The sequence below is a fragment of the Micromesistius poutassou genome (assembly GCF_964030765.1).
Source record: "Micromesistius poutassou genome assembly, chromosome: 2".
NCBI classification, from domain to species: Eukaryota; Metazoa; Chordata; class Actinopteri; order Gadiformes; family Gadidae; genus Micromesistius; species Micromesistius poutassou.
The window spans coordinates 16583397-16609893 of record NC_140272.1 but is presented as its reverse complement, the minus strand read 5'-3'; the positions used below and the strand labels follow the sequence as shown (position 1 = coordinate 16609893).

At 44.7% G+C, this 26497-nt stretch overlaps 1 protein-coding gene across 1 annotated transcript in view; it reads left to right on the top strand.

Annotated features, from left to right (window-relative positions):
* The window catches only part of foxj3 (forkhead box J3), a 73382-nt gene that overhangs the window by 13132 nt on the left and 33753 nt on the right, over positions 1-26497 (top strand). Inside the window, exon 2 of the mRNA XM_084464230.1 lies at positions 9405-9923. Coding sequence (XP_084320356.1) covers positions 9603-9923 — 321 coding nt within the window. The 5' untranslated portion in view covers positions 9405-9602. The remainder of the gene's footprint in view (positions 1-9404; positions 9924-26497) is intronic.

Genomic DNA, 26497 nt, shown 5'->3' with positions numbered 1-26497 from the left:
CTCCATATCCACAGAGACTAGCCATATACCGCAAACATCAAGCAGACGCTGTCGTCTGCTATTCTCTCCTTAATCAGCCATAGACACAAACCGGGCTGCTCCAGAATTAGCATTGGCTTCTTGCGAAAAATGCCCAAGGAATTTATTAGCCGGTATAAACATAGACAGTTCCCGGTGATGCAAGACAACCCGGGTTAAATTCCACAGCTGCCTGTGATGCCTCCCATCTCTGTGTCCGGCACAAGACATCACAGGCTAAACGCAAGGTTTCAATGCTATAGCTGTAGGAAAATGAGCAAGGCTCAGAATGTAGGGGCGTTTTGGTATGTGGAGTGTTTTACTATCACATCATCAGGGTGCCATACAGGGACATGCATGAGTTGGTTGGTTTGGAGATTGTGACCTCAAATTTCATTAACAAATGGTTTTGTGAGGCAGGGAAGAGGCAGTTGTACTATGTGAGGTTAATCATTTGTGGACGTGCATATCTAGAGATGGATCTTTCCCAATATGGCTTATCCAGACTACACAATTTAGCCTAAAGAGCTAAATCCCTTTGGGTGGGCTCACTGTCCAGTTCTGCACACATATGGACCATGTAAGAAGAAGTGGAAAATTCCGGGTTCACAAAGCCATGTCTTCACTCCTTCAGTGACCATCTGATTTCACTCACTATTTCTCTGTTGGTTGGGGGTCATTTCCAAATCCAGATGGGTGATGGGGGAACAGGAAGGACTTTCACTTTCTCCTCCTGGAATTTACCTCTGCTTGTAGAAGAGTCTTTCTCTGACAGCTTAATGTGGCATGAGGAGAAACAACGAAGGACAGAGGGAAACTGTCTGTTCAATTGAACAACCCTGGTCAATAATTTCATTATCTGCATTTTTCACCCCATCCCTAGGATTTCCTTCTAAACAAGATGTCCTACAAAGTCACTTGACCTGTCACAGTCCTCTATTGTTGTTCAACCTCCAGGGAATTTAAAGAGCTCAATGATTCAAGAGTAAAAGGCATGGTTTTATGATGGTCATTAAGCACTACCCCTTGAAACCACTGCTATCGTCTACATGTTTCTATTCTCCATACTTGAATGAGCCTTGATTGTTGTCCAGTCAGTGCACATATATTCTCCCCCGAAGATCAAGTGAATGTTGATCTGTGAGGATGCAGAGTCCTTGCGGTGGTCCATCTATCTGTTTGTACGGCTGCAACTAAGGATTTTGAAGTTGTTGGTTAATCTTTGGGATATATTTTGATTAAACCATCAGTAAAACGATCAGTATGGTAAATGTCAGAAATAATTGCGCTTAACCATCAAATGTTCCAAAAGCCCAAACTGATGTATTTTGCAGCTTGAAACAACTTCTAGCATTAATTCTATTGCAGGAAAATCATCCAAAGTCTGAAGTTCTAATATGCAAATACGTATGAATCTATGATCAAAATTAGTCTGTTCATTTCCTTATCGATTAACCACCAAATCATTTGATCGGCACTAAAGTGTGTTTGTATGTAAATTGCCTGATGTAAGTACTGAGGCATTTTCATGAAGGTACAGTAGAAGCGTTTTAAATGGTGTGTGTGTGTGTGTGTGTGCGTGTTGCTGTCAAGGGTGTGCGTGTCAAGGGTGTGCGTGTGTGCGTGTGTGTGTTTGGTAAAGCTGTGAAATGAGACGCCAGTAGAGTCAGAGAGCAGAGCTGGAATGGCTTAATGATGCAGCAGCAGCATTCAGCCCCCGTCAGGCAGCTAACTCTTTAATATGCTGTTAATTATTTCTGAGAGATTGGATATTGATTAAAAAGCAAAGCGGTTTTAATTATGACGCCAGGGCTGGTGCCATCCCAAGTGAAGACGATGTGAGGCGTTGACGCGAGAGGAAGGTCTAAACGAGTCGACAGAAGAACCTTAAGCACCTTCGACCAACCGCCATGTTTTAATATCATTATTTAGCATGGCGCTTGTACTTTGTGAGCTGGGAGATAAGTTGGGTGTTCTTCATTAGTGTACTCACTCACTTTTTATGCACACCTCAGTTACTCCACTATCAGCCATGGAGCATCGAATGTTGATCCACTGTCTACATTTGATATTCATGACCGGGTTCCTGGTCTGCTCAACGTTTCAGAACATGCGTTCGCCCAACTAGATAATACCTTCCAATTCACGCTTGGGTAATTTGAGCTTGTGTTATTTTTATAATTATTTATTTTGCACATTTCTATTGTGCTGCCAAATTATGCGAGTACAGGGAGTGACCTGTGAAAAGGTGCGTGCGTGCGTGTGTGTGTGTCTGTTTATGTATGTGTGACGATGTTATGTTTGAGGTCTGTAAAAAGAGAGGGGGTAAAAAAAATACCTTAACGCCATTTGAAGCCGCTTTTCAGCTGTAATAATAGTCTAAAGACATAGACTGCATGAAAATAAGTAGTCAGAGCCGGCTTGATACATTTGTGTTCCAAAAATACAATCGTCAAATGTTATTATGTTGATGACTCATAGTAACCAATGGTATGTCTTTTTATTTATTTCTAAATCTTCTGTCCATCTATTGCATTTTGTGCTCAGTTGTTTTGCCTGCCGCACCAGAGCATTCAGCCTGTGTGATCGTCTTTGCTTCAAGTGTCTGTACTGGTGCAGCGGTGGAATAAATGACTTGGGGGGGCCCCCGGAGGGCCCGACACCCAACCCCTCGTCCTGCTGCGCTGCCTGGGAGGCAGGCTGAGGATAAGACCTGGCCCTTGGACGGGACCTGGGGAATGCTGATGAGAATAGGTACTCAAGACTGCCACCAAAACGCTTGCTCTGCCAGTGCCTTAAGTGGTCTATTTGTGATTCAGCAGCAGGCTCTTGCAGGCTGCCAGGCTGGCGTGGAGTCGAGCTCCCAGGGGGAGAGTGTGTTAATGTGGGCCCCGAGGCCCGTGGACCAGGGTAATTGGGTTCGCATGGTCGGTGTCAGGGCACCCCTTCCACGGCCCACACAAAGGCCATCTCCCAGCCAAGCTGTTGGGGACAGAGAGGCAGGCCCTCCTGATCACTGCCCTGATTCACTGAAAAGGCTTATTTAATTACTGGAATGTATGCCCTGATTGTTACACCAGTCCTTTTTTATTTTTTTTGAAGGGCACACAGACTGGAAAATGAGCCAACATCCTTGGGTTCGTATGTATTGCTTTCATCTCCCCCAGCTCTCTCTCATTCTCCGTTTTTGTTCTCCTCCCTCGCCCCCTGCCAACCCCTGAACTTTTGCCACTAGGGTTATCGCTGAAGGGTCTTAACTGCTGTGACTGAGAGTGTCTATCTAATATCACGGTACAGCATAATTACTCCCTATGTGTCCATTAAGATTCCTCTCCCTCGGTTTGGACTGTGGCTGCATTATGGTGGTCACGTTGCCTGTTGTTTGCTGCATAGTCTCTGAGTTCCCTGGCTGGTCCAAAACTGGCTTCCAGCAGCATCCAGACTGATGCCTATTTCGTAGCAAACTACTAGGATTATTGACATTGGGTTCAAACTGCAGTTTACTCACAGGGAAAATACCTAGTTGCTCCTGGATTCCTTTTCGATCCTGGCTGGACCTGGGTCTGCAACTTCTTTACCCTAAACGTCCCTTAATAATGCTTTTAAATTAAACGGGAAGCTAGTATCGACAATACAAAGAACAGATTATATTGATTGCTTTTATAAGGCAGTTTAGACGTTATCCTGCTGTTAAGAGCATTCTGCAATGGAAATATTGATAAGCATTCTAATCCATTTTGTCTGTTGTTCAGACGCACAACAGAAAACCAACTACTGGGGTTAAGGACATTCTCCAGTACCATATTTAAGCCTGGTATCCAAAACCAGTATAAAGAACATCCTTGGATCTACAAGGCAGCCAGCAACCCAGCATAGTTTTCTTGATTGACGAGCTTCTATGCTGCCTTCACCTGCTCCTCAGCCTTGTATTGATTGGCAGAATAATTACTGGCTTGATTTTTGTTCGACCACAGGCAATGTGGGGACCAAGGGAGTCATATAAATTGTGGCTGCACGTGTGAAGCGGTACACACACACACACACACACACACACACACACACACACACACACACACACACACACACACACACACACACACACACACACACACACACACACACACACACACACACACACACACACACAGGCTAGCCAGTTTCCAACACTGGCACATGAAGCGTCAAACTCGCAGTGTGGAAGACCCGCCTGGCACCTAATGTTGCTGTAGGCTGCAATAAGCTGAACAATGTGCTCAGCCACGTGTGCACTGAAGCCATAATTGACACATCCTAAAAATGCAAGTAAGGATTTGGTTATTAATGCTTTATTCCTGGGGGTGGGTTTCAGCAGAGCCATTAAGCCTTTAATTGAGAAGGAAAGGGTACATTAAAAGCTATTGCCTTGGCATTGGTTTTTTACCTATTTTATTTCAGTTTAATGTAAATGTTCGTATGAAGATTAAGGCTTAAGGTGGTTCCACTGGCACAGCGACAGTGCTGCCTCTGATAGCCAGCCGCAACAGTCCCTGCCTTGTTGCTATTTGCGATTGTCAGTTTGCTAAAATAGCTCCTTAAGCCCCGTGCCTCGAGGCTTGGAAAAAGCAAGACATAATTTTTTAACAGTAGTACAGGTGAGCCACGGTACACACGCACACGCACTCACACCATCCCTAGGAAAACACCCTCTTCTCCTCCTTGAAATAATGCTGTTGATATGGAAGGTATGGGCTGGGTTTCGGTCGAGAGCAAAGATGCCAAAAGGCTTGTTACCAGGTTACATCACTGTTGTTGTTGTGAGTGTGAGTGCCAGAACTTCAGGCGTAGCAGAGGGAGCTCGCTCGGCGAATCCCCTCTCCTTTGCCAAGTTACCATCACACTACAGGAAGATTCTTGTCATAGGAAGCCTCTTTCTTTTGTTCCTCTCGATCTCTGTGTACATACGCACATACAGGCGCTAAACTCCCGGCACTTAACCATTATGTGAAAAGGGTAAATGAAAACCAAAAGACGTGTGCGTAGAGTCGGCCATGTTAATCTTGTTGTGACACTGTTTGCAACACAATAATGATAATAATTATAATTTTTTTTTTTTTTCAAGGCTCAATGCGGGCAGAAGAACTTGCAGGGCCTTAATGTCTTCGGCTGTGACATGCACTGCAGGAGCGCTCAGCGTGACAGATGCATGACTGCAGTAAAAAGGGGATTAATTGCGGAAATTGCAGATAAGTGCAGGAGAGCGCTGCTCTGGTACCTATCAACAGTCTTGTGTTAGCAACAGAGAGAGGGACTGTAGCGCGGCCATTCTCTGAGAGGAGGTGGCGGTAGTCCTTATGGAGATCCCCTTGTTAGTGGATGGGATGCGTCTAGGTGTGAGAGGTGTTAAAAATAGACTTGTTTAGACGCATGATATTTGGGTGTGTTTGTTTTATATTGTATTTTTGTGTCCATAATTATTATTTTATTTCTTAAACTGGTTGGAAGTATTGGTGCACCTAAAGCGTTGTTTTTGTCAGATGGCATTTTTTTATAATCTTAAGGAATAAATTGTTCCAGTGCATTCAAAGTTCAAGCTAATGATTTTGCGGTGAACGGTGGAAATGCGGAGATGTGCTGTATTTCTTTCCATTTATCTATTTTATCTATTGTATGGCCTCACATTCAAGTTTGTACTTCCCTATCCCAGTTCAGTTGACATAATTCATTGTGACTACATTTTTTTGAGTGATCCCCAGCCGTTGCGCCACTGTCTGTTGCTACATTTTCGTCTGCTCTAATAGAAAGAGGGCTTGGCACAAAGATAATGACGTAGCTGTCAGTGTGACTGGGCAACTCCAGACTTGGCAGCCAAGACACAAAATGCAATCAAACAGTTGCTGTCAGGGCTCTTTCGGAAATAAAACATTGATGAGCTCCGTCAAGAACTTGGCAAATTAAGACGTGGATGCTTTTAATTTCTCCTTCAGATGTAAGGCTACAATTTAATTCCCTTTTGGGGAACAGCATTACTGTCGTTCCAAATATGGACGCTTTGCGCTCCAGTTCTCCCTCGATGCTACTTTCTCAAGAACAAATTAAAGTTGGAAGAAGGAGAAACATTTTAGTAGATGTATATTTTGCGCCCATGCCTCACACACACACACACACACACACACACACACACACACACACACACACACACACACACACACACACACACACACACACACACACACACACACACACACACACACAGACACACACATAGACACACACATATAGACACATATACACATACACACGCCAGGCCCCCACCCATGAGCCTCTGGAGCCAAGCTGGTTGAAAAAGCGGTCCCATGTGTGGGATTGCAGTGTCTGCTCTCTCGTGCTCATAACCATGATGGGCCTGAACTCTCTGACCCTCTTCTACCCCATCATGCAGACCGCCTTCTGTCCCACTCCCCTCTTTATTTGGTCCCACTAAAGCTCTTCAAGCACCAGCCCTGGTTCTACTGTGCCTTCTGTACCCCCCCTCCACCACCACTCTTCATACTCTCCTTCTCTTTCTCTGCACTTCTCTCCCCACTCATCCCTCTACTGTCTACCTCCAGCCCACCCTAACCCCCCAGAGCCGGTGGTGAATGCGCCCAGACAGTGTTCCTTGACACAGCAGCAGGCTAGGGCCTGCTTTCGCTCTGGATCTCCCCTTTTTGTGTGTGTGTGTGTGTGTGTGTGTGTGTGTGTGTGTGTGTGTGTGTGTGTGTGTGTGTGTGTGTGTGTGTGTGTGTGTGTGTGTGTGTGTGTGTGTGTGTGTGTGTGTGTGTGTGTGTGTGTGTGTGTGTGTGTGCTGTACTTCATCATCCTTGCCACAGCTCAAGGTTCTTCAATTAAGACAGTGACGCGGCCCCACAGATTACGGAACCATCTGGATCATTAGCATTGGGGTCAAAGGGTGTTTGCCTGCGCGGTGCCAGGGGTGTGCCTGCCATCAACATGCTACCGCCAGCTCACCTCTTACTAGCGGCATAAAGGACACCACCCCATTTCTCTCACACACGTACTCAGTGATGCTGATTTCCATCTTCAAAAAATGATATTGATTGGCAAATAATATATTTCTTATTTTGTTGGACACCAAATGGATGCATTTTTTTTTAACTTGGGGATGATTGTTTGTAGAGCCGCATCGCTGTGGAAACAGTTAAACTAATACCTTGTAACCTTCAAACACATCAAATCATAGTGATATGATGGGCTTAAATGTATAAATGCACAAGGACAAGAGTCTGACTGGCAAAAAACACATTAACAGACCTGGGGCTCCGTTGATGCGATTTCTAGGTTTCAACTTCTGTCTCTAGCTGCCTTCCACTGCATCTCAGACATTTGTTTGCTGCTTGTGTCATTTGTATTTGTTTTCAATAGCAACGATGTTCGCTGAAAAGGCTCCTAGGATATTTTCAACCAACTGGAAAGGACTTCCACCAATACTAAATCATATTTGAAGATAAGGTTCTGGAGGAGTTATGGTCTTTGTTGCTGTTGGGCTGTTAACAAGGCGGGTGTGCCTTCCTCATTGTTTGTGTTCTTGGAGATAAGGAGATATCCTCTATGATTTGCTGACAATCCTGGCGGTTGTCAGTCAGCCATCCCGCCAGCCAGCCAATCATAACTCTTGTATTTGTTGATTTTTATTGGCTGCAGGCTTTTCACTTCACCCACCCACATCGGAACAACCCGATATTTGCATGGATGACTGAGTTGTCTTTTTTTCATTTTCTTTTTATAGCCAGCCAGTCACAACTTGAACAAATGGCATCGAAAAAAATAAACTCATGTAAAACCAGAACACCTACGTTAAAAAAACGTTACAGTACATCCACCTTGTCTAAGGAAGCAGGGAAATTAATGTAAAAGGAAGGACAGGAACGTGAACATGGCCTCTCTCTCAGCCCAATTAAAGTAACCCTGCACCGTATTTGGTTTTGTCACCCTCAGATTCTATGTTTTATATGTTTGAAAATATGCTTTAATGGCCTGGCTCTGGCCAGGAGGCTCCAACTGCTTGCACAGTCTGGATGTTGAATTAACCCTGGGGTAGCCTTCCCCCACTGAGAGATCAATGGAACAGTCTGACTTGTGATGGTCAGCTACCAATGTAGTTTGACTAATTTAAATACATTCCTCACCCGGCGGGGAATTCTGCCTTGCTGCAAATGCACAGCAAGGGACAGTTTTGTTTTTTTTACCAAACACATGAGCTAAACGCATTGGTGCCACACACATGATGATTGGCGTGCAAAGAAAAATATGGCAATTATATTCAATTAAATGTGTCCATTATCCTGCCGTATTATTCTAGGTCAGAGGTCATAGGGGGACCTGGTGCCTATTCCAATTCACTACACATTTACATCAATTTCCTTTCAAATATTTGAATGCAAATATATAGGGCAAAATAAACGAGGGTTAGGTTTATTTAATTACTTAATATATAATATATACATTTCATTTTTTTAGATGACTCCCATGAATACAGCAAGATTGCAAATGTCCACAAGAATCCATTCGTTTCATCTGCCCTTATTATCACCCATGCATACATCCACGCTTGGACCAAAATACTGGAACAGCTAAAAGAGACACAACATATTGCAGCGTCATTCCTGCCCGGGGGCGGGAGAGAGGCTCTGTCTGCGTAGACGGCCTGCGCTGCGTGCACCTCTGTTTATAACCAAAGGCCTCCCTCCTCTGCTGCTCTATTTTAGGGAGGTGAAGGCAGTTCATATAGGGAGGATTGGGAGGGAGAGACACAGAAGGGGGTTGGGGGGGGGGGGGGGGGGGGGTTGTGGCCTTCACAGAAACGGCATACGTGCGGCAGGACAGGAGGAGGAAGGACGGGACGCCTGGCAGGGCCACGCTGTGCTTGGGTTGTTTTAAAGGCAAAGGCTCCATCTGGGCGGAGAAAGGGCGAGGGGAGACGGGGAAGGGAGAGCAAGGGGAGGGCGCGGGGCGGGGGAGGCGGGGAAAGGGGGCTTTACTACCCTCAAGAGAGTCGGAATTCCTCCAGAGCCATTCCCCCATTTGGCTGGCAGTTGTGAAAACAATTCCCTTGCATTTACTCCCCTGGTCTCTCTCTTTCTCTCGTGCTCGCTTGCTCTCGTTCTCTGTTCAGATGAAGTTCCAGCTATGAGTCAGCTTTGTGAGCAGAAAGTGTGGAAGGGGGGGGTCGCTTGATTTCTCCCGCACAGGAAAAAGAAATAGAAACGTGCTGCACAGAGAGACACTCAGAAGCTGTTGCTGAGCATACCCTTCGGACATGCAAAGTTCCCTTCTTAATAGCATTTTAATAGGTTTGTAACTGAGTAGTCCACTAAACTGGCCCTCTCTCTCTTCTTCTTCCACACAAGGCTGACCTGTAGAAGACCGCTGAGCCCATGTCCTGACCTGAGGGCAGCCCTGATTTCAGCCCACCAGTGACCTGCCCCAGCTGGTCTGCAAGTCACCAACAACAGCTCCACCACCCCTGCCACCACCACCACCCACAGCTTCCCACCTCAACCTCCACCCACCCCAGCCCCTTTTTCCCGGGCCAGCCTGCCGTCACCATGACGTCGGAGCTGGAGAGTAGCCTGACCTCCATGGATTGGCTTCCTCAGCTGACCATGCAGGCGGCGATCCGCAAGGCCGATGCACAGAACGCCCACGGGCCCGGCATGGGCAAGAAGAGCGCCATGCTGGACCCCAACACCACCCTGGACCAGGAGGAGGTGCAGCAGCACAAGGACGGCAAGCCGCCGTACAGCTACGCCAGCCTTATCACCTTCGCCATCAACAGCTCGCCAAAGAAGAAGATGACACTGAGCGAGATCTATCAGTGGATCTGTGACAACTTCCCCTACTACAGAGAGGCGGGCAGTGGCTGGAAGGTGAGCAAGAAAAAAATTTTGTGGATGTCATTTTGAGGCAATCCTGGTCATGGGCTGTTTGATTGATGATTGACTGGTACGGGTTATCAGGATGGTGACCAGGATTACATTAGGGTATCACGTATATCAGATCGTATGCCCAATACATGGGATAGAATACCTGAAAAAGTCATACTAAATATATAGTAACCAATGAAATGGCAGCAACGTGCAACAGACTGCTTTGAGAAGGACAAAGTCAGAGCATGTCTTTATTTTTCTTATTTTCTTTATCTTTGAAGGAACAAAGATATTTTCTTCTTTGTCCAGCCTATGGAGCAAAAGTGCTTTCCTGCATTGATGTGGAACTTCAATTTGGTCCAAAAAGCCCATTGAAACACAACCGATAATCCAATGTGAATCGGGTATTGTACCTGTGTTAAGAAACAGCCAGGCAGGGGAAATAAATATCACTGAGCATGTGCAGTACCCTCCTCACATGCACATGTGCCGTTTCTTAACCCAGATGTTTTGGTTACGACAATGGTTTCTGCTGACCGAAGCTACTAAATGGTTCAGTAACTTTTTAATATACTTTCGGACAAAAACAACCGAAAATATTGTTAACATATGAATTTTTTAAATTTTGTTTCATTGAGGATCTTTTTGGAAACATAATTCTGAAAGATTGTCTTGGATAAGTGGTTGATTGGATTGGAACCTATTGGTCCTTCATGTCAGTGTGAAATGTGTTTTCCGCTGGTTTGGAAATAGGTTATTGCAGTAGGCTGGCATCAACATTGTTTCTGTCAGGGTTAGGGTTGTTTTTGTGTTCACATGAGAGATGACAATGACAAATGTTACAGCCCCGACAGAACGGTATGAATAGCAAAACGCAAGATCATATTCAAAATGAGAGGTGCTCCTTTCTGCGAGGGACCCACAGTGAATAGCCTGTTGGGGTCTGGTTTTATTCATTGCACATGCCTCAATAGGAGGACTATTATGGAGGTGAGCAGAGCCAGTGCTGTGTCATCATCTCAAGGAGTCTGTGATATACTGGGATGAAGCTTTGCTGATTGCCTTTTAAAGGGCTCCGATGGAAATTGATATTAGAATGAGTTTTCCAATCAGTCACCGCTTATTGGGAATAGAATCTTGGGCGCCGCTTTTATTGCAGTCAGACAAGATGTATGCATCCCATTTCCTGCGGCGGCGAGGTCTGGCGCGTGCACGTATGATGCTACGGCGGCGAGATGAGAGGGCGTTTTTTTTTTTATGTAGGGTCCTCTGTAAGGTCCTCTGTTTTTGTTGATGCATTTTTTTTTTTTTTTACCTGTTGTCATCACTTGTCAAATTCACCAGTTTTTCGATCAGTAGATTTCTCTTCATAAATGTTTATATGGATATACAATACCAATTTTCATGTTCACATGGACCTTGAGCCCTGTAAATGTGTTTTGCATAGACCATGGTTCAGGTACAAGGTTGCACTAAACTATTTTCAATGGCCAAGAACAGTGTATTACTGAAGTACTTGGCTGCTAAGTGTAGAATATGACCCTTTTTATTTAGGCGTTTACAGGCTATGTCCACATTCATAGAAACGGGCACGTGACCATTCACACACACACACCGTACATCCATGGGCCCGTGTAGACAGCAAGCAGATATTCCACTCCATGCCCAGTTGGTTGCTTAGTTGCAAATAATACTACGGAGGAAGAACGGCAATGATGAAGAGAAAGACAAGATCATAGGGGATCCTTGTTGAATTAACTAGGGAAAGTCAAGAATGATGTTTTTTTTTTTCTTCATAAAAGGGTCACATGATAGGGGCGTGACGACTCAGGGAACGGTACGTTGTGACTAATGAGATCCATCAGGAAGCAAACGGGGGTGCATGCGTCATCGCTCTCCAAATCTCAGTTTCAGCAGAGAGTAGAATGCAATCCTGGAGTTCTTGGCCCAATGAATGCAATGTCGGCAAAGTTGTGAAAAGTCTCTGTTTTAAGGGTTCTAAATTGCTGCAGTGGAGTGGACGCAAGGCGTTAATTGGACAAAAGTTAATGCATTTTCAAAACGTATTTGTGTGGATCTGGCCATAGTTCAAGTTTGAAGTATTTAGTATCCCCTTTAAGAACTGTGAAGTTGTGTGTCAAACAAGGGAGGCAGTAATACACAGCCCTTCATGAAAAAACAATAGCACACTCTGGCTGAAGCTCTTCTTCCGATCCTCCCTTAAATATTAAAAATGTGTTTCAGGAAATGTACAAATGGCCAAGACTGTTACCACCTCTGTGTGCTCAGCAGTAGACACATCCTAGGAAGTTCTGCTACCATTCAGTAGTGTTTCTGAGCTGCAGACCTATGTGCTTTAGTCAGGAAGGGGCCTATAACTGCCCAACAGAAGGCTCCTGTCATTTGTTTGACAGTATCTGTATGCTTAAAATATTCAGTAAATAGTGTTTCATGCTGCTATGTTGCCCTTCTTTTTTGGTAAAGTATAGAGTGAACGGTGCAGTGGATTCAGAGGGAATATGTTTGAATAACTACAATACAATTTATCGTTTGCCTACTCTCTACGTTCTTTGGTCCAGGAAACACTAAAATGTGGTTTGAAGATATGGTCTTTAGCACTATGCTGCTACAGATTTTCTTCTATTTTTTGCTGACTTGCGGTTTTGTGTTTAGTGTCTGTGTGCATGTTATTTACATAGGGTCTTTTGAATTGGTTTCAAACCCCACCCCCCCCGCCCTCCCTCTCTCTGATGCAGGGCCTTTTGACGCACTTCCAATAGCTTAATGTCTTCTGTGTGCCCCTTTTTACTCTTCCAGGACTGACATCGGGAAGATATTACAACCCAAGCCTGCCTAAAAAAACCTGGGTGCAGACTTGAACCCTAATGCTTGTATTTGCACTAAGTTTCTCTCTTGGCCCTTAGGAGGTCATTGGGGAATCTCACAGCTGTGGGTTGTCTATCCGTCAAGGAAGTGTGCGGCAGGGAGAGCCACAGGAGCTAATTGACTGAGTGCTATTATTTAGTGTAAAGAATGCTGAAGTAATTTCCTTGCTGCCTTACGACTGCCATGCAATGAACACTACCCCTATACAGTTTCTGTGTGTGTGTGTGTGTGTGTGTGTGTGTGTGTGTGTGTGTGTGTGTGTGTGTGTGTGTGTGTGTGTGTGTGTGTGTGTGTGTGTGTGTTGCGTGCATGTGTTAGTCGTTGGGAAGCAAGCGTGCCTGGGTGGGGGTGAATGTAGGTCGAATGTAGTCATCACTCCTCTGTTTCCCTGGAGATGTCGTATGCAGGAGTTTAGGACTCTGCGCACGCACGCGTCTGTTCTGTATGATAATGCAGGGCTGCGCCGCAGAGATGAGAGCGGGCTAATCCGGGTGCCGGCAACTCATTTAATCATCTCAATAGAACTCCATTAGCCCACGCTTTTAAGAAATATCAATAAGTGCTGTCAATAAGGACAGATAATTTATCAAGGTCAAAAAATATGAACGCCGCCCTAGAGAGAGGGAGAGAGAGGCCGTCTACCAGAAAGCAATTAGATGGAGCTCTCTTACAAACATCTCCGGCTCATTGTTGTGGACCTTCATGCTTATATAACATTTAATCTTGGTTCCTCTCTTGAACTCTGGTGTATTGGCTCTTTTGGAAGTTCACTCTTCTCGTTAGTCTGAGACAAGTTTTCCCTGTAAAAAAACTGTATAAAACTTAAACACAAATGCATCCTGGATCCGCAGTTCATGGTTCCTTGCTGCTTCATGTGCAATACTTGATTCTTCCTGCTTTCAGAGACTTTCAGAGACTTAAATCTGGGTGAATGGGACATTTCATTTTCTTTCACTTCAAATGTATTTCCCGCAATCATGTTGCTGGAGGTGGGGATGTGTAAACTCACGTCACATGAAATGGGTTAATGGTAACCGTTGGAAACAACCTTAGGGAACCACAACTCACAGGATTTGGCTGACCATTCATCTGAGTTCTAAAAGAGTACTGATGGCCAAAACCATTGCATCGTCTTCCCATTGTCAGACAGAAACTCTTGACATTACTCTGTACGTTCGCCCCCTCACACTTGAGATGTTATAACATTGTAGAACTTCTGGATCCCATATTTGTCTCACTCAATCTAGTCCATGTTGGCCAATGTCATTACAAGACTGGCAGACTCCCCACAGGTACATCTTTATTTTGAGGTAGACTAAAGGGCAAATGATTAAGTTCCTTCTTTCCTCAGAGTTATTATGTGTCTGTCTGTCTGCCTGGTCAGGAGCACACATGCACAGGGTCACCTGTTGCCTAGGAGATGCATCTGCTACCTGTCTGGGGAGAGTGACCCAGGTCTGGTCGACAAGCTGCCTATCGAATCCACTGTAAACCCTTCAAAATTTCCCCCAAAGATCTCATGACCTACCGTGTTTGAGGCCAGGCCCCTCTTACCCCACCCGTTCTGCTGTGTGTAATATTCAGGTGCGACACCTCTCTGGACTCTGTGGAGACTTTGTGGGTATTATGTATGCATGTTTGTATTGTATGTAATGAGGATTACCTGATCCATGTTAAAGTTCATAATCCTACAACAAATCAGAGTGAAATCTCATAATCTCACTGTGAAAACACCTGATTTTGGCAGATGGCCAACATGGCTTGAATGCTATTCAACCCACATTCATTTTTTCTTTCCCTCTGTTTGTTAGTCCTCTTCGAAAGCTGCATCCAAGACATGTGTAACACAGACACACGCGTCTCGTGTAGATATGCACACACATGCATATCTCCTTTCTGGACGGGTAGCTGACTTCAGGCGGAGTGTATCTCCCTGCTCTCAGATTGCTGGCTGGTGAAGGGTGCCAAAGAAAATGCGGAGCAATTCCCAACCAGTGTAAAAATGCCTGAAATGTTTTTCTCCGTTGTGCAAAATTGCTGTTGCCCCGGCGTGGTTGGTTTCTTTTTGCACACCTCCATGCGAATAATAAAATTAACAGCATTAGCTGCTGTTGATTATCTTAACCAACCAACAATGCACTCCTGTGCATTCTAACCAAGGTCCACAGCGCCAGCCCAATAGCGGTGATGGAGAAACATAGCTTGGGTGTGTAAACCGTCCGGGTGTGTAGAGTTGGGGTGCACAGAGCTGCCGTTTTGCTAGAGCCTGCCGGACCTCCTCGCTTTGATCTCATTATAAAATGCAAATATACAGAACCCTAAACAGATCAAAGGTTGGGCTTCCTATTGGATTGGAGGCTTAATAATAGAAGCCTGGAGCCGTTTTCTATTTCTCAAGGAGGGATGCAGCGGAGGGGGGTGTGGGGGGGGGGGTGCTGCCGGTCCTCCAGGACATTATTTGCTCTGGAGATAATGTTTCTGGCTTCTCTGTGGTGACTTCGCTCACGCTCTGAAAATCCTTGTTCCTGTTAGCTATTTAAATGCGATCGGTCAGGTGTGAGCCCCAGCCTGCCGCACCCCATCCCCTGCCCTATCTCACCCACCTTAAGCGTTAGGTTTGCAGCGCTTGGGATGTAAAAGTGTAAAATTGCTTCAGACTCTAGTCTGGCTGATACCTCCATCTGCTGCTGCAGCATGGATCATCATTATGCTGTAAAGCAAGCATTTAAATTTTAAACGCTTAGCTGATATTGAATTATTCAGCAGCTCCGATACATATTTAGAAAGCCACACTCCCTCATCCCCACCCTCATGTTACATCCTGGTTCCGAGATATGATTTTTTTTTAACACACATTTTATCATGTTGCTTTAAAGTCTAGTGCAAAACCACACATTCTCTCTCGATCTCTCAATCTCTCAATCTCTCAATCTCTCTCTCTCTCAATCTCTCAATCTCTCTCTCTCTCAATCTCTCAATCTCTCTCTCTCTCAATCTCTCAATCTCTCTCGCTCTCTCGATCTCTCCCCATCTCTAGAACTCTCTTGTTCTCTTTCCCCCTCTCCCCATCTCTAGGACTCTCTCTCGCTCTCTTTCCCCATCTCTATGTCTCTCTCGCTCTCTCTCTAGGTCTCGTTCTCTCCATTTCTTTGTCTCGCTCTCTCCTTCCCTAGGTCTCCTTCCCTAGGTCTCCCTCTCTCCCTAGGTCTTGTCTCTCCCTCCCTAGGTCTCACTCTTTCCCATCCCAGGTCTCTGTCTCTCCATCCCTCTGTCTCTCCCTCCATCTCTCGCTCTCTCTCTCTCTCTCTGGATTGCTTATTAGTGGTATAGGCGGCAGCAGCAGCAGTGGTATGTGTGGTGGGCCGTGGCTCAGCGGCGTGTCAGATGGTGGGAGGAGGCGGAGGAGCGGTGATTCACTCGGCAGCCGGCGCGCTCCCCGCTGTGAGGCGGGTCCCCGTGTCAGGATGCTGCTGCCTGGCCTGCCGCCCACCAGCCTCACCTTCGCCTCCGCCCACCGGCGCCCCGCCGCTCACACTACTGCCCCTCAGAGTGGGCGGGGGATGGGGAAGGAGCGGAGGAAGGGTGGTGGGGGGGGGGTTTGGCACAGAATACATTTTTGCGAGTTCCGCTTGTCCTTGCACACACGGTCTGCAAAGCAAAGAAGAGAGCTGACTCCGGCGAGTCCAGAGAGAAGTGGCAGGGCTACTTGCGCCAGCGACATTTTTTTGACATTAATGTGAACCCAAATACACTTTTCCCGCCCACTCAGGCAACGCAGTAGCGCATGCTCTTGAACGGCATTAGTGAGGCGGTCGCAATATATTTCAAACTTTGCACGATGCCCAAACTGGCATTCTTGGTTTATATAACACGACCGGTGAGTGAAGGGCCGCAAGGTGGGGCTCAGTGACTTGTCCTGTGTGTATGTCCTGTGTGTGACCTGGTTCACACTGAAGCTCTGAGGTAACCCAGTTGGACTCGGACAGAGAGCGGATCCAAAAGCCACTGACGTCTTCGACACACTTTTGAGAGCGCTTTCAAATAAAACATGTTTTTAGCTAATTGAAGCGTTTCAGAAATTAAATGGGAAAATACAAGACGTCAGCTAAATGACGGCCCAACGTGGAAAGGTGACATGGCGGCATGCACTTGCACAGTAGAGTCTGCTAGCACAGTGCCACTGTTATATTGTTGAAGGAGAACCCTGTATGATGTATACTGTATGTTTGGAAATAAACAGATAATTCTGATAGCGCTAACTATCATTGATTTCTTTTGGTCTTTTTTTCCATGGCGTATTGCATTTGCGTTAGTAATCCAACTGCGCCACTGCTTGATGTAGGAAACATCGGGTTGAATACACTCACCATTTAGTTGAAGACTCACAGGTCAAGTCTCAATAGGTAATGAGTTGCTAACCTTTTTCCCCACACACTTTTTTTGCAAACTATAAGAAGACAGACAGTATGAAACCTTGCCATGTCTCACAATATATTATTATTTGAACTTTAATAGTGACTCAAAGCATTACATTTAGCAAGTGTTTTCCCCTTGCATAGTTTCAAGACCTGGGACCTAAAGTGAAGACGGTTGAGGGAGGTGTAGGTTATGAACTGGGAGGAATTTGTAAAGTTCAATGAAAAAGTTTATCGTATTTACCTGGAAAAACCATTTGCAGGTTTTCAGATATTTTAGGGGGTAAAATGACCTGCATACCCTTCCTAGCTATTACTTCATCACTGAAGTGTTTCAATGAAACTCTGAAGTAATGTACTGCCTATGGATGGTATTATATACTTAATATGCTGTGGTCAAATACCTTAGCCATAATCAGTTCTTCATTAGGCAAGCAAGTCACACGGGGGACAAATTAAAGGAACTGTGGTACTGTACATATGAAAAGCTATTACCACTGCAAGTGTGTAGTTAGGGATTAAATGCTGAACATTTCACACTGCCAGGTGCAGAGATTAAAGTGCATTGTGACAGTTCAGCCTGAGTGGCTCAGCTATTGAATATAGAAACTGGAGAGAATAAAATAACGAGGCAAGAAATGAATCTGAGGAAAGGTAGAACTCGTAGAACTCGTAGAACGTCTAACTGTGGGCCCTTGTTTAATTTGTGCATGTCACTAGAGCCAAGGCTGCCCACTTCCACACCAAATGTAAAATATTAACCTTAAAATATGACTTGTACTGTTAGAAAATCTGCTGTGCATGTGCAAATTGTTTTAGTTAATTTATTAAATGTAGACTAGTCTTCCTTTTACACCCTACTTAAGCACGTTAATAATGCATCAATAGATGTTTGTATGTCTGTAGTGCATTTGCATAGAATGTCTAATTCCTTTTCCATTGTGGTGAGGTTTTATTAAAAAAAAATGGGATTTGGGGATTCTTAAGTTAAAATGTTAACAAGAATTACTGTGCACAAAAGCGCATGCATGTAGAAGATTTAATGAGGATACATTGAATTGGCACATTTGCTGAAAAAAAGATTTGTTTCTCGAATAAACATTTTATACAAAGGGGCCCATGTCTTTGCAAGGGCAAGACCATATTGAATAAAATCTTCCTGCACTGCAGTAACCATTCAGACTTTTGTTAGCTTTTCTCTTCTTCTACTTAATTCTGAACTTCCAGTCCATACTACAACTTTAAGTGCCCCCAAATGGCAGGGAGTGTCACTAAACAGTTGCAGAGAGAGAGCCGAGAAAGAGCGAGAGACTGCTGAAAGAGAGAGAGAGCCGCATTCAGCAGCTGTTTGTTTTCATGTCAGTTCAAGGCTGATTCAGGGCCTTTCGACAGTGAGGGATACATTGCCTCGCTATAATTCATCCGGTGACACCAAATTCTGAACACCTTCTAGGGTGACACATTTTAATAGCACCCAAAAAAACCTCATGGAATGTGGTTCAAGGGAATGGTCTAAACATAGCATTGTATAGTTGCAACATTTCTGGCATTGGGAAAGCGGGCTGGTTGAGGCGAAGGTGTGTATGTGCACGGGGGTAGATGGGTAGGTGGGTAGGGTGGGTGGGGGGGGTGTTAACACTGAACTATGATAAATTCTGCATGGTATTAATAGAGCACTGGAATCCGCCTTTAACACAGAATCCCTGATCAAGCTGAGATGTTGTCTACTGCGTACTGCTACCGATGTCCCTTCTGCCTGTACGATTTCATTACAACATGTGGTAACAAAAATCAAAGGGCAATCTTGACCACAGTTTGAGCCCAACAGACATTAGATTTTTTTTTTGTCCATCTGGTTCGGTGTTTAATTGATATCTCTATAAACGGGGTGACCTCATGCTCTCCATGCGAAGCTGAGGGCTGCAGGACTAATTAGCAGTAGCTAGAACCCTCTTATAGAAAGTCAACAGCAACTTGAGAGCCCTGGTTTTGCGATAGAGGTCTGTAGGCCTGACCAGGATAAGCCCTCTTTAGAGGGTGGGGTTACAGCAACTCACAGCTCTGCCTAAGCCCAGATACCCAGACTGTTACTCATTCCCATCATATAGAAAGACCAGTGGAAGACCTGGCCCTGAAGACTTTCCCATGAGCATAGGATATCCAAAGCTTATAACTGCAGTAATATTGACGCACCTGGTGGACATTGTTTCACCTTGCCTTTTTGTTTTAAATCACCTTCTCACATTTTGTTTTGCTCCTTTGCTATTGGCTAACCCTTGTGTCTGTCTCCCGTAATGAATGCACTCAGTCTGCGCTTTGGAGAGGCAGCCATGATTTATATTCGTGGCTTGAAATATTTGTATGTGTGGTTGTGGTTGTCTGAGTGTGGGGGGAGTGGGTGGCTGGGGGGGCGGGGCGGGCGATGTGCATCGCCAAGGTGCTTTATTTTAGTCCCCTATGGACCCATCGGTATAGCAAGACGGGCCACCTCTCTACCCGAGGAGATATTTGATCGGCCCTGCTGGCGCGTCCTCAGTGGGGTCAGCAGTCTGTGAGGGGGTGGAGGGGGTTGGGCTCAGTGACACAGCTGTGGCAGTGGAGCAGAACCAGTGATGGATGACATGTCAGAGAGGGGGAGGAGAGAGTGGGGGGGGGGGGCACAGGGTTGGCGGTATTGGTGGCGGGGGGCAAGCCTTTTTCCCCAGGCGCTCGCTCTCTCTCCCCCCCTCGCATCGACACGTTCGCCTCTCTGCGGGGGGTAATCGCAGGTCACCTCCGACTCCCGATGTGACACCGGAATATTCCTCCTGTAATTGCTCATTTGTCAACGTCACCTCTCATGAGGAAAAATACATGTTTTTCTTCTTTTTTTTTTCCTTCCATTTTTTTTTTCTCTCCGGTAGCTCATTTATTGACTCAAAAGTTGCATTAGCGGAAGCTGAAAGGAAAACGGGTTGGAATTACATTTGGGAGTGAACGGCGGCGTAAGCGTTTCGGACTTTGTCCTCTACTGCCGATGCTTATGCTGTTTCTGTCGGCAAGGTGCTCAGGATGACATCACCGCTCATGTTTTATTGGCACGCCATAATGCAGCGGGGGAAGGGGAGGGGTGGATCTAAATGTCTTGCCCAAGGCTACCGTACAGTGTTTCAATGAATAATCATAATAACTGATGTGAATGATTTTCATACATTTCCCTTTTTTCCCCCCTAACTGCGGTCAGTGTCGGAAGGCCAGATTCTTTGTTCGTAAAAATTGCTTCTTTGCGTGTGTGTGTGTGTGTGTGTGTACATGCAGTTGTGCCCATGTGCCTTATAGCTCGCCGTGTTATCCTAGCCCTGCTGTGAGCTCTTCAGCGGCTGCAAGGCCACAGCCTTTCCCCACCAGTTAATTGCCTCTGAATTAGTCTATTAATGTGGCCATGTAACGGGATGGAGGGGTGCATGGAAGTGGCTGGCCTCTCCTGACCACTGCAATGCATTATTTATGGGTCAGTGGATCTGGCAGCTCTGCATTAACTTGGCTAATGGACTGCTGGGCTGTTGCTCTCTGATTCCCTTAGAGAGGGCAGCCGCATCTTGCAAACAAAAGAGAAATAAAATGGGTTTATTTATAAACGGTAGTAAAATGGGGATTACAATGTGGTTTTGCATTCTTTTGTGAACACATTTATTGAATATAAGCCGAGTAACTGCATCTGTTAAGTCTTTTGAACAAGGCCACTGAGTGATGAATATTATAAATTGATAGATGTTCTCCCATCAGTACTTACTTAGTGTTTTTTTTTTACTGTGTTTTCTTCACGTCAGAATGAGGACCCAAAGAAACGTTAACACTGATTACTGCTGACGATTGATGACCATGCCTTTGTTTTTGGTTTTACGATTCAGTTTCCTGGTCAAATGAACACTGAATGAGGATGACAATGTTCCTCTCTTTTCTACAGAATATCTGCAAATCTTGTAGCCTTAATGCACAACTTGACTTGACATGATATGACTTCTTGAAGGTCAAACTGTGTAGAGCGCGATCTAGAGATCACCTGGAACAAGACATACTAAATGAGTGAGGGAGATCAAATCTCATGGGAAACATCTGCAGATTTTTTCCAGCAGCATCACATTTTGTTCCTATGCCATCTAATGTATTTATGGTATATCCTGGTTTTATTATTTATTCTCTGCTTCTGATTCATTTGATCAATACTAAACAATAAATGCACATTTAGTTTAGAAATGAAAGGTTAGGCGATTTAGAGGACTAAGGACTAAATAAATGTAAGGAGACAGGGAGATTAAAAGACATTGTGTTTTCTACACCATTCGTCTACCTCCTCCTAGTGTGGTGACGCTATCTTGTCAGCGTTGGCAGCTTCAGTAGGATCCCCATTGTGAGTGGGGCAGTGTAGTTTGCTGCTGTGGACCGCTGTCGGAGAACAGCATCGGAAGGCCCCTCTCCTGGCTGATAATTAAGTGGCACACTGACAAACAGCTTTCATCAGATCCCTCATGTGGAACTGAGAGCATGCGAAGGCTTTCAGGGAGGATAAACCAGAGGACGTCGCTTTGCCTCCAATCTTTCATGGCCTTGCACTGTCTCTGCAGGGAAGGACGGTGGTGGGGAGGGAGAGCGGGGGAGAGAGAGAGAAAGCTCCTTACAGCACAGGAGAAAGAGAAGCAAGTCTGCATCACTCAAGAGAGCCAGACACAATTTGTGAAGTTGTTGTGAAAGATTTCTCTGCTGATAATGTTCGTCTAGAGTAGTTTTACAGTTTTTACAGTGCCTCAAGCAAAGTGTACGGCATGTGCTGTGTTTTTTCCTCCTCGCTTAAAACACAGTCAATCGTTTCATTTTTTTATCACAGGACTGACTTAACTCAATGAACTTGCATTCAGGCCCATGGCCCAGGTCAATTCACATTTTCAACCCATGTGACTATTTGAATCTCTGCATGTCTTGATTTATTGTGCATCATTTACCATGTTCTATTGACCGTGGTGTTTCTTTTCATTCTGTCCCACCTGTTTCCACTGTGGTTTCCGTCCATATACGTAATTTCTTCTCCACTCGAATGGTGTTGCGATTGACAAGGCGGTAGAAGGTCAGAGATGTTGGTGGATAATAATCCTTTTAATAGAGCTGTGCCCATCACTGGCAGGGCTCTGGTAATAGGAGAAATAATAGGAGTGTTTCTGCAGGGTGTAGCCCCCTGTGTTGTGCTGCTGCTGCTCAGTGCAGTAGTGCAGCATCACCAGCCGCTGTGGAAAGCCCTTTGACTGTGTGCTCGTTTGTCGGTAGATTGCTCTGCAAGAATGAAAGGAAAAGAGAGAGAGTGAGGTACACACAGTGGAAGAGGCAGAAAATAGTGATCTCTTTGAAGGACTATGATTAAAAGCGTCTCGGTACGAGCAGTTCAGATCTTTTGTCGTCCTGTTGAACTGTCATTTAGCGATGCGTTAAGTGAATCATTTTTTTTATTCTCCTCACCGAGTAGCTTTACAAATCAGCGGTAGCCACCTCCTGATCGTAAAGGGAATGCTCAAATTTAAAACCTAGCCTTAAAGCTAGGGGCTGCAACCTTGAGTGAACCTAGAGGGGAGAAAAGCTCCCTAGAATGTTTGCTTCTCTAGAGTTTCTGCCAAACCTTTTTGAGTTTGACCTCAGAACAACAAAGCAGGTAGAAAAATGGGTGTGGTCTGTGTGCGTCTGAGGCAGATTGAGTTCAGGACATTTCTATTGGAGTTTTTGGTCCCTAACCCAGCTGGCTCCTGTTGAAAAGGGAACATCCTTGGTGCTGCATTCATAACCTTCTTATATTCCACTGGAGAAGGGTTTTGTGTTGGCTCAGTCTATTGTCTGAGTTCTATAGGATGCAATATCATTGGATTACCCTCGGCAAAATTACTTCTCAGAAAAAGTAGGATTGCTTTACTTGGTAGGCTCTGTGGAAGATCTGGCACACAGCCCGTGATTTGGCTGGGGAGGGGTTGGTGGTGATGTGTCCACCAATGATTTTGTGATGATATATTTTATGGCTTCATATGGGGACCTGGTACTGGGCCTTCAAAGTGTTTTGTTTACTTTTGGCTTCATTTGAGGATGTTCTTCTTGACTTATTCAGTATTTTCCATGTCAGTCACATCCAATCAATGCAGCTTTGACATCAATTGTAGAATTTTGCTAAGGGAGTGCATTTTATTTTTTATATATGCTGTGGATGTTTTTGGTACTTTTCTCTGGGAGGAAAACTGGTACAGAGCTATTCTTATATAAAGCTAGAGTAGCTTTCAGAAACCAAGACTGAATCTGGGTTGGTTTCAGATCCACACAGACTCTGACCAACGTTTTAAACGGCTACAAACACATTTCCTTAATGAAAGTACTCTTGCTTATTTGACCCTGCTTGACTGCTATATCCTGCTCTTGGTCAATTCTATTTCTCTAAAATGACCAAATTTGTCTGAGAAATATTCTCAAATCCTCATGTTGGCATGTGTCTAGGTTCCCTGATATATATACAGTATATAGCCTGTGTTTTACAGTTTATAGACATAGTTTTCATTGCGGTGAACATGTCTTAAGCTCTTCATTGTGGTTATACTAGTTGATAGGGCTGTGCAATATGAACAAAATCTTCTCTTGCGATATGGGTTCATACCATGATAGCGATATGTATCATGATATAGTACATTTTCTGTTAATTCTATGAAAAGAATCTTCACAAAATAACTACATGCTTCATGACTACTTTCTGATAATCCTGTCAACTCAAAGTAAAGCAACTTAAAGTGACGTTGAGCAAAACTGTCACGAAGAAAATCTGGATATTAAACCAACCTAACAAATCTAAATAAATATTAAAGTAAACAGCACTCTGTTTCAAGTTTCAAAAATGCCCATTAGTGCAGCAAATAAACAAAATAAACTATAACTAGTATATGAACATACTATATGAACATAAAATATGAAAAAGTAAACATCAATCTGTTTTATAAATCTCCAGTACTGCAGCCAATAAACTAAATAAGTACCCTCTGTAACTCTGCACGTCCACTGGTCGGTTATTGAAGCGCAAGTGTTCGAGTTCAGCTGGAACTCCAACACTAAATAAGAAAAATAGTGTTTTGGGCTGAGCATTCTAGGATGGAGGGGGGCTGTGTTACGACCCATGGCAACTTTGTGAGTCTCAACTTTTTTAGTCCCATCGTTGTGTGTGAGTGCGATAATGAGCGATGTTGTGTATGATATGCGGCACACACTGTGGGGTTACACTGAGCTTAATTCTCACTCAGACATGGACATCAATACAAACGTCTGCTCAGACGGAGCCCCACACATCCAGACACACACACCGCAGTGTTATGCTGAGTGAGAAGCCCAACCTCTCGGACGCCATCATCAAAATCAACGGCTCTCCAGAACAAGCTGTTCTCATCACTTCCTTTGCATGTATCACATCTTTCGACTCTTGTTCTGACTCGGACTGTTGGGTAAGTAAGTAAGTAAAATGTATTTATAAAGCACATTTATAACAGTCTCTGTCACACTCCTCCATGTTTGTTCTTGAGTTGGGCGAGCAAGTGTTCAGAATGACATAGAATACTGCCGTAAAGTAAAATAGCGATAGAAACGAAAGAGGGAAATATGTATTGATAGACATTTTTCTCTTGTTCGCCGGTCATACTGAACAGCCCAACTAGTTAATGTCAGATTTTTTCATGAACTTAAAAGAACGGTGCAGTTTTTAATTTTAAACACAAGAGGGGAGTTGTTTTATTTCTTCCTAGACATATTTCCAGCACGGATTTAGATTATTATCTCTGTTGTACAAAAATGTGCGTACACACACACACACACACACACACACACACACACACACACACACACACACACACACACACACACACACACACACTGTAATTGCTGAGCAGTCCAATTTCTTTATGCATGAATTGCCTTCATTATAAAAACCCTGACCTACCAGTGAAAAATGTGTTTAATTTTGCCAAAAAGCTCACTGTCGAGGGGGTAAACAATTTCCCCATAGTGTCATCTGCTTTTGCAGAAGTGGCTATTGAGTTTTAATTACTATGATACCTCAATGTGCTCCACAGGATGACCTGGGTATAGTTAGCAGAAGGTGGCCATCCACATGACTGTCGCATGGAGCGTGAGTTAGCCTCGCTCGTTGTAAGAGTCGTTTTAATGCATCCTACCAATTTCACCTTGGCATGCAGTTTGGTGCCACCGACAGGAGAATTCACTCTTTATTAAGACTACATAAGTTGGTAAAGAGCAGACACTGAGAGGTAGCAAACCTACCATGCCGACACTTTTCTTTGTAGATGCTGAAGGAGGCCTTTGAAGAAAATAAAGTCAAGTTGAAAATCATTATAGTTTTCCCTGTGGAGAGTGGGCATAAGGTTTCTCGGCATCTGTTAAGATGCCGAGAAAGATGCGTAAGATGCGTGAGGTTTGGTCCGTTGTGGGGAAAGTGTATCGCTGTTTCTGTGGTCTGGCAGAGAGTTTGTTGTGCCGTGTGGTGGTGATGAAGGTTGTGCTACTGGAAAGGGGTCAATGTATCCAGTCAATAATGGGTGAATGCGTTGCTCTAAATAGAAATGGTGTGACTCTTGCCCTGTTTTCCTTTGTTGAAAGGTCTTCTGCTGTAATAACAACAAGCCTTCTCCTGTGCTCTTGTACTATTATGACTATCAAGTCATTTGTCCGGTGTGGTAGCAGCATCAAAGGTGTTTCTTATGGTTGCGGTGTTGTGCTACAGTCGGTGTGAAGGGGTTTCTTCTGAGAGGTTGGGTTGGGGCATGCAGCAGAGAGTGTAAGGTTGTGGAAAGCGCTTTGACTGTACCCACGTACGTCTGTAGTTTGCTCCGCAAGAGTGAAAGAAAGAGGGGGAGCGAGAGAGGCGCACACAGTGGAAGAGGGATCTCTTTTGAAGGAATATGATTAAAAGTGTCTCGGTACGAGCAGTTCAGATCTTCTGTCGTCCTGTTGAACTGTCATTTAGCGATGCGTTAAGTGAATCAGTTTTTTTCCGTTTTTTTTTTCTTCCCCCAAAGCAGCTTTACAAATCAGCGGCAGCCACCTCCTGATTTGTAAAGGGAATGCTCAGATTTAAAACCTAGCATTCAAGCTGGTGCAACATTGAGTGAACCTAGAGGGGAGAAAAGCTCCCTAGAATGTTTGCTTCTCTAGAGTTTCTGCCGAACCTTTTTGAGTTTGACCTTAGAACAACAAAGCAGGTAGGGAAAAGGT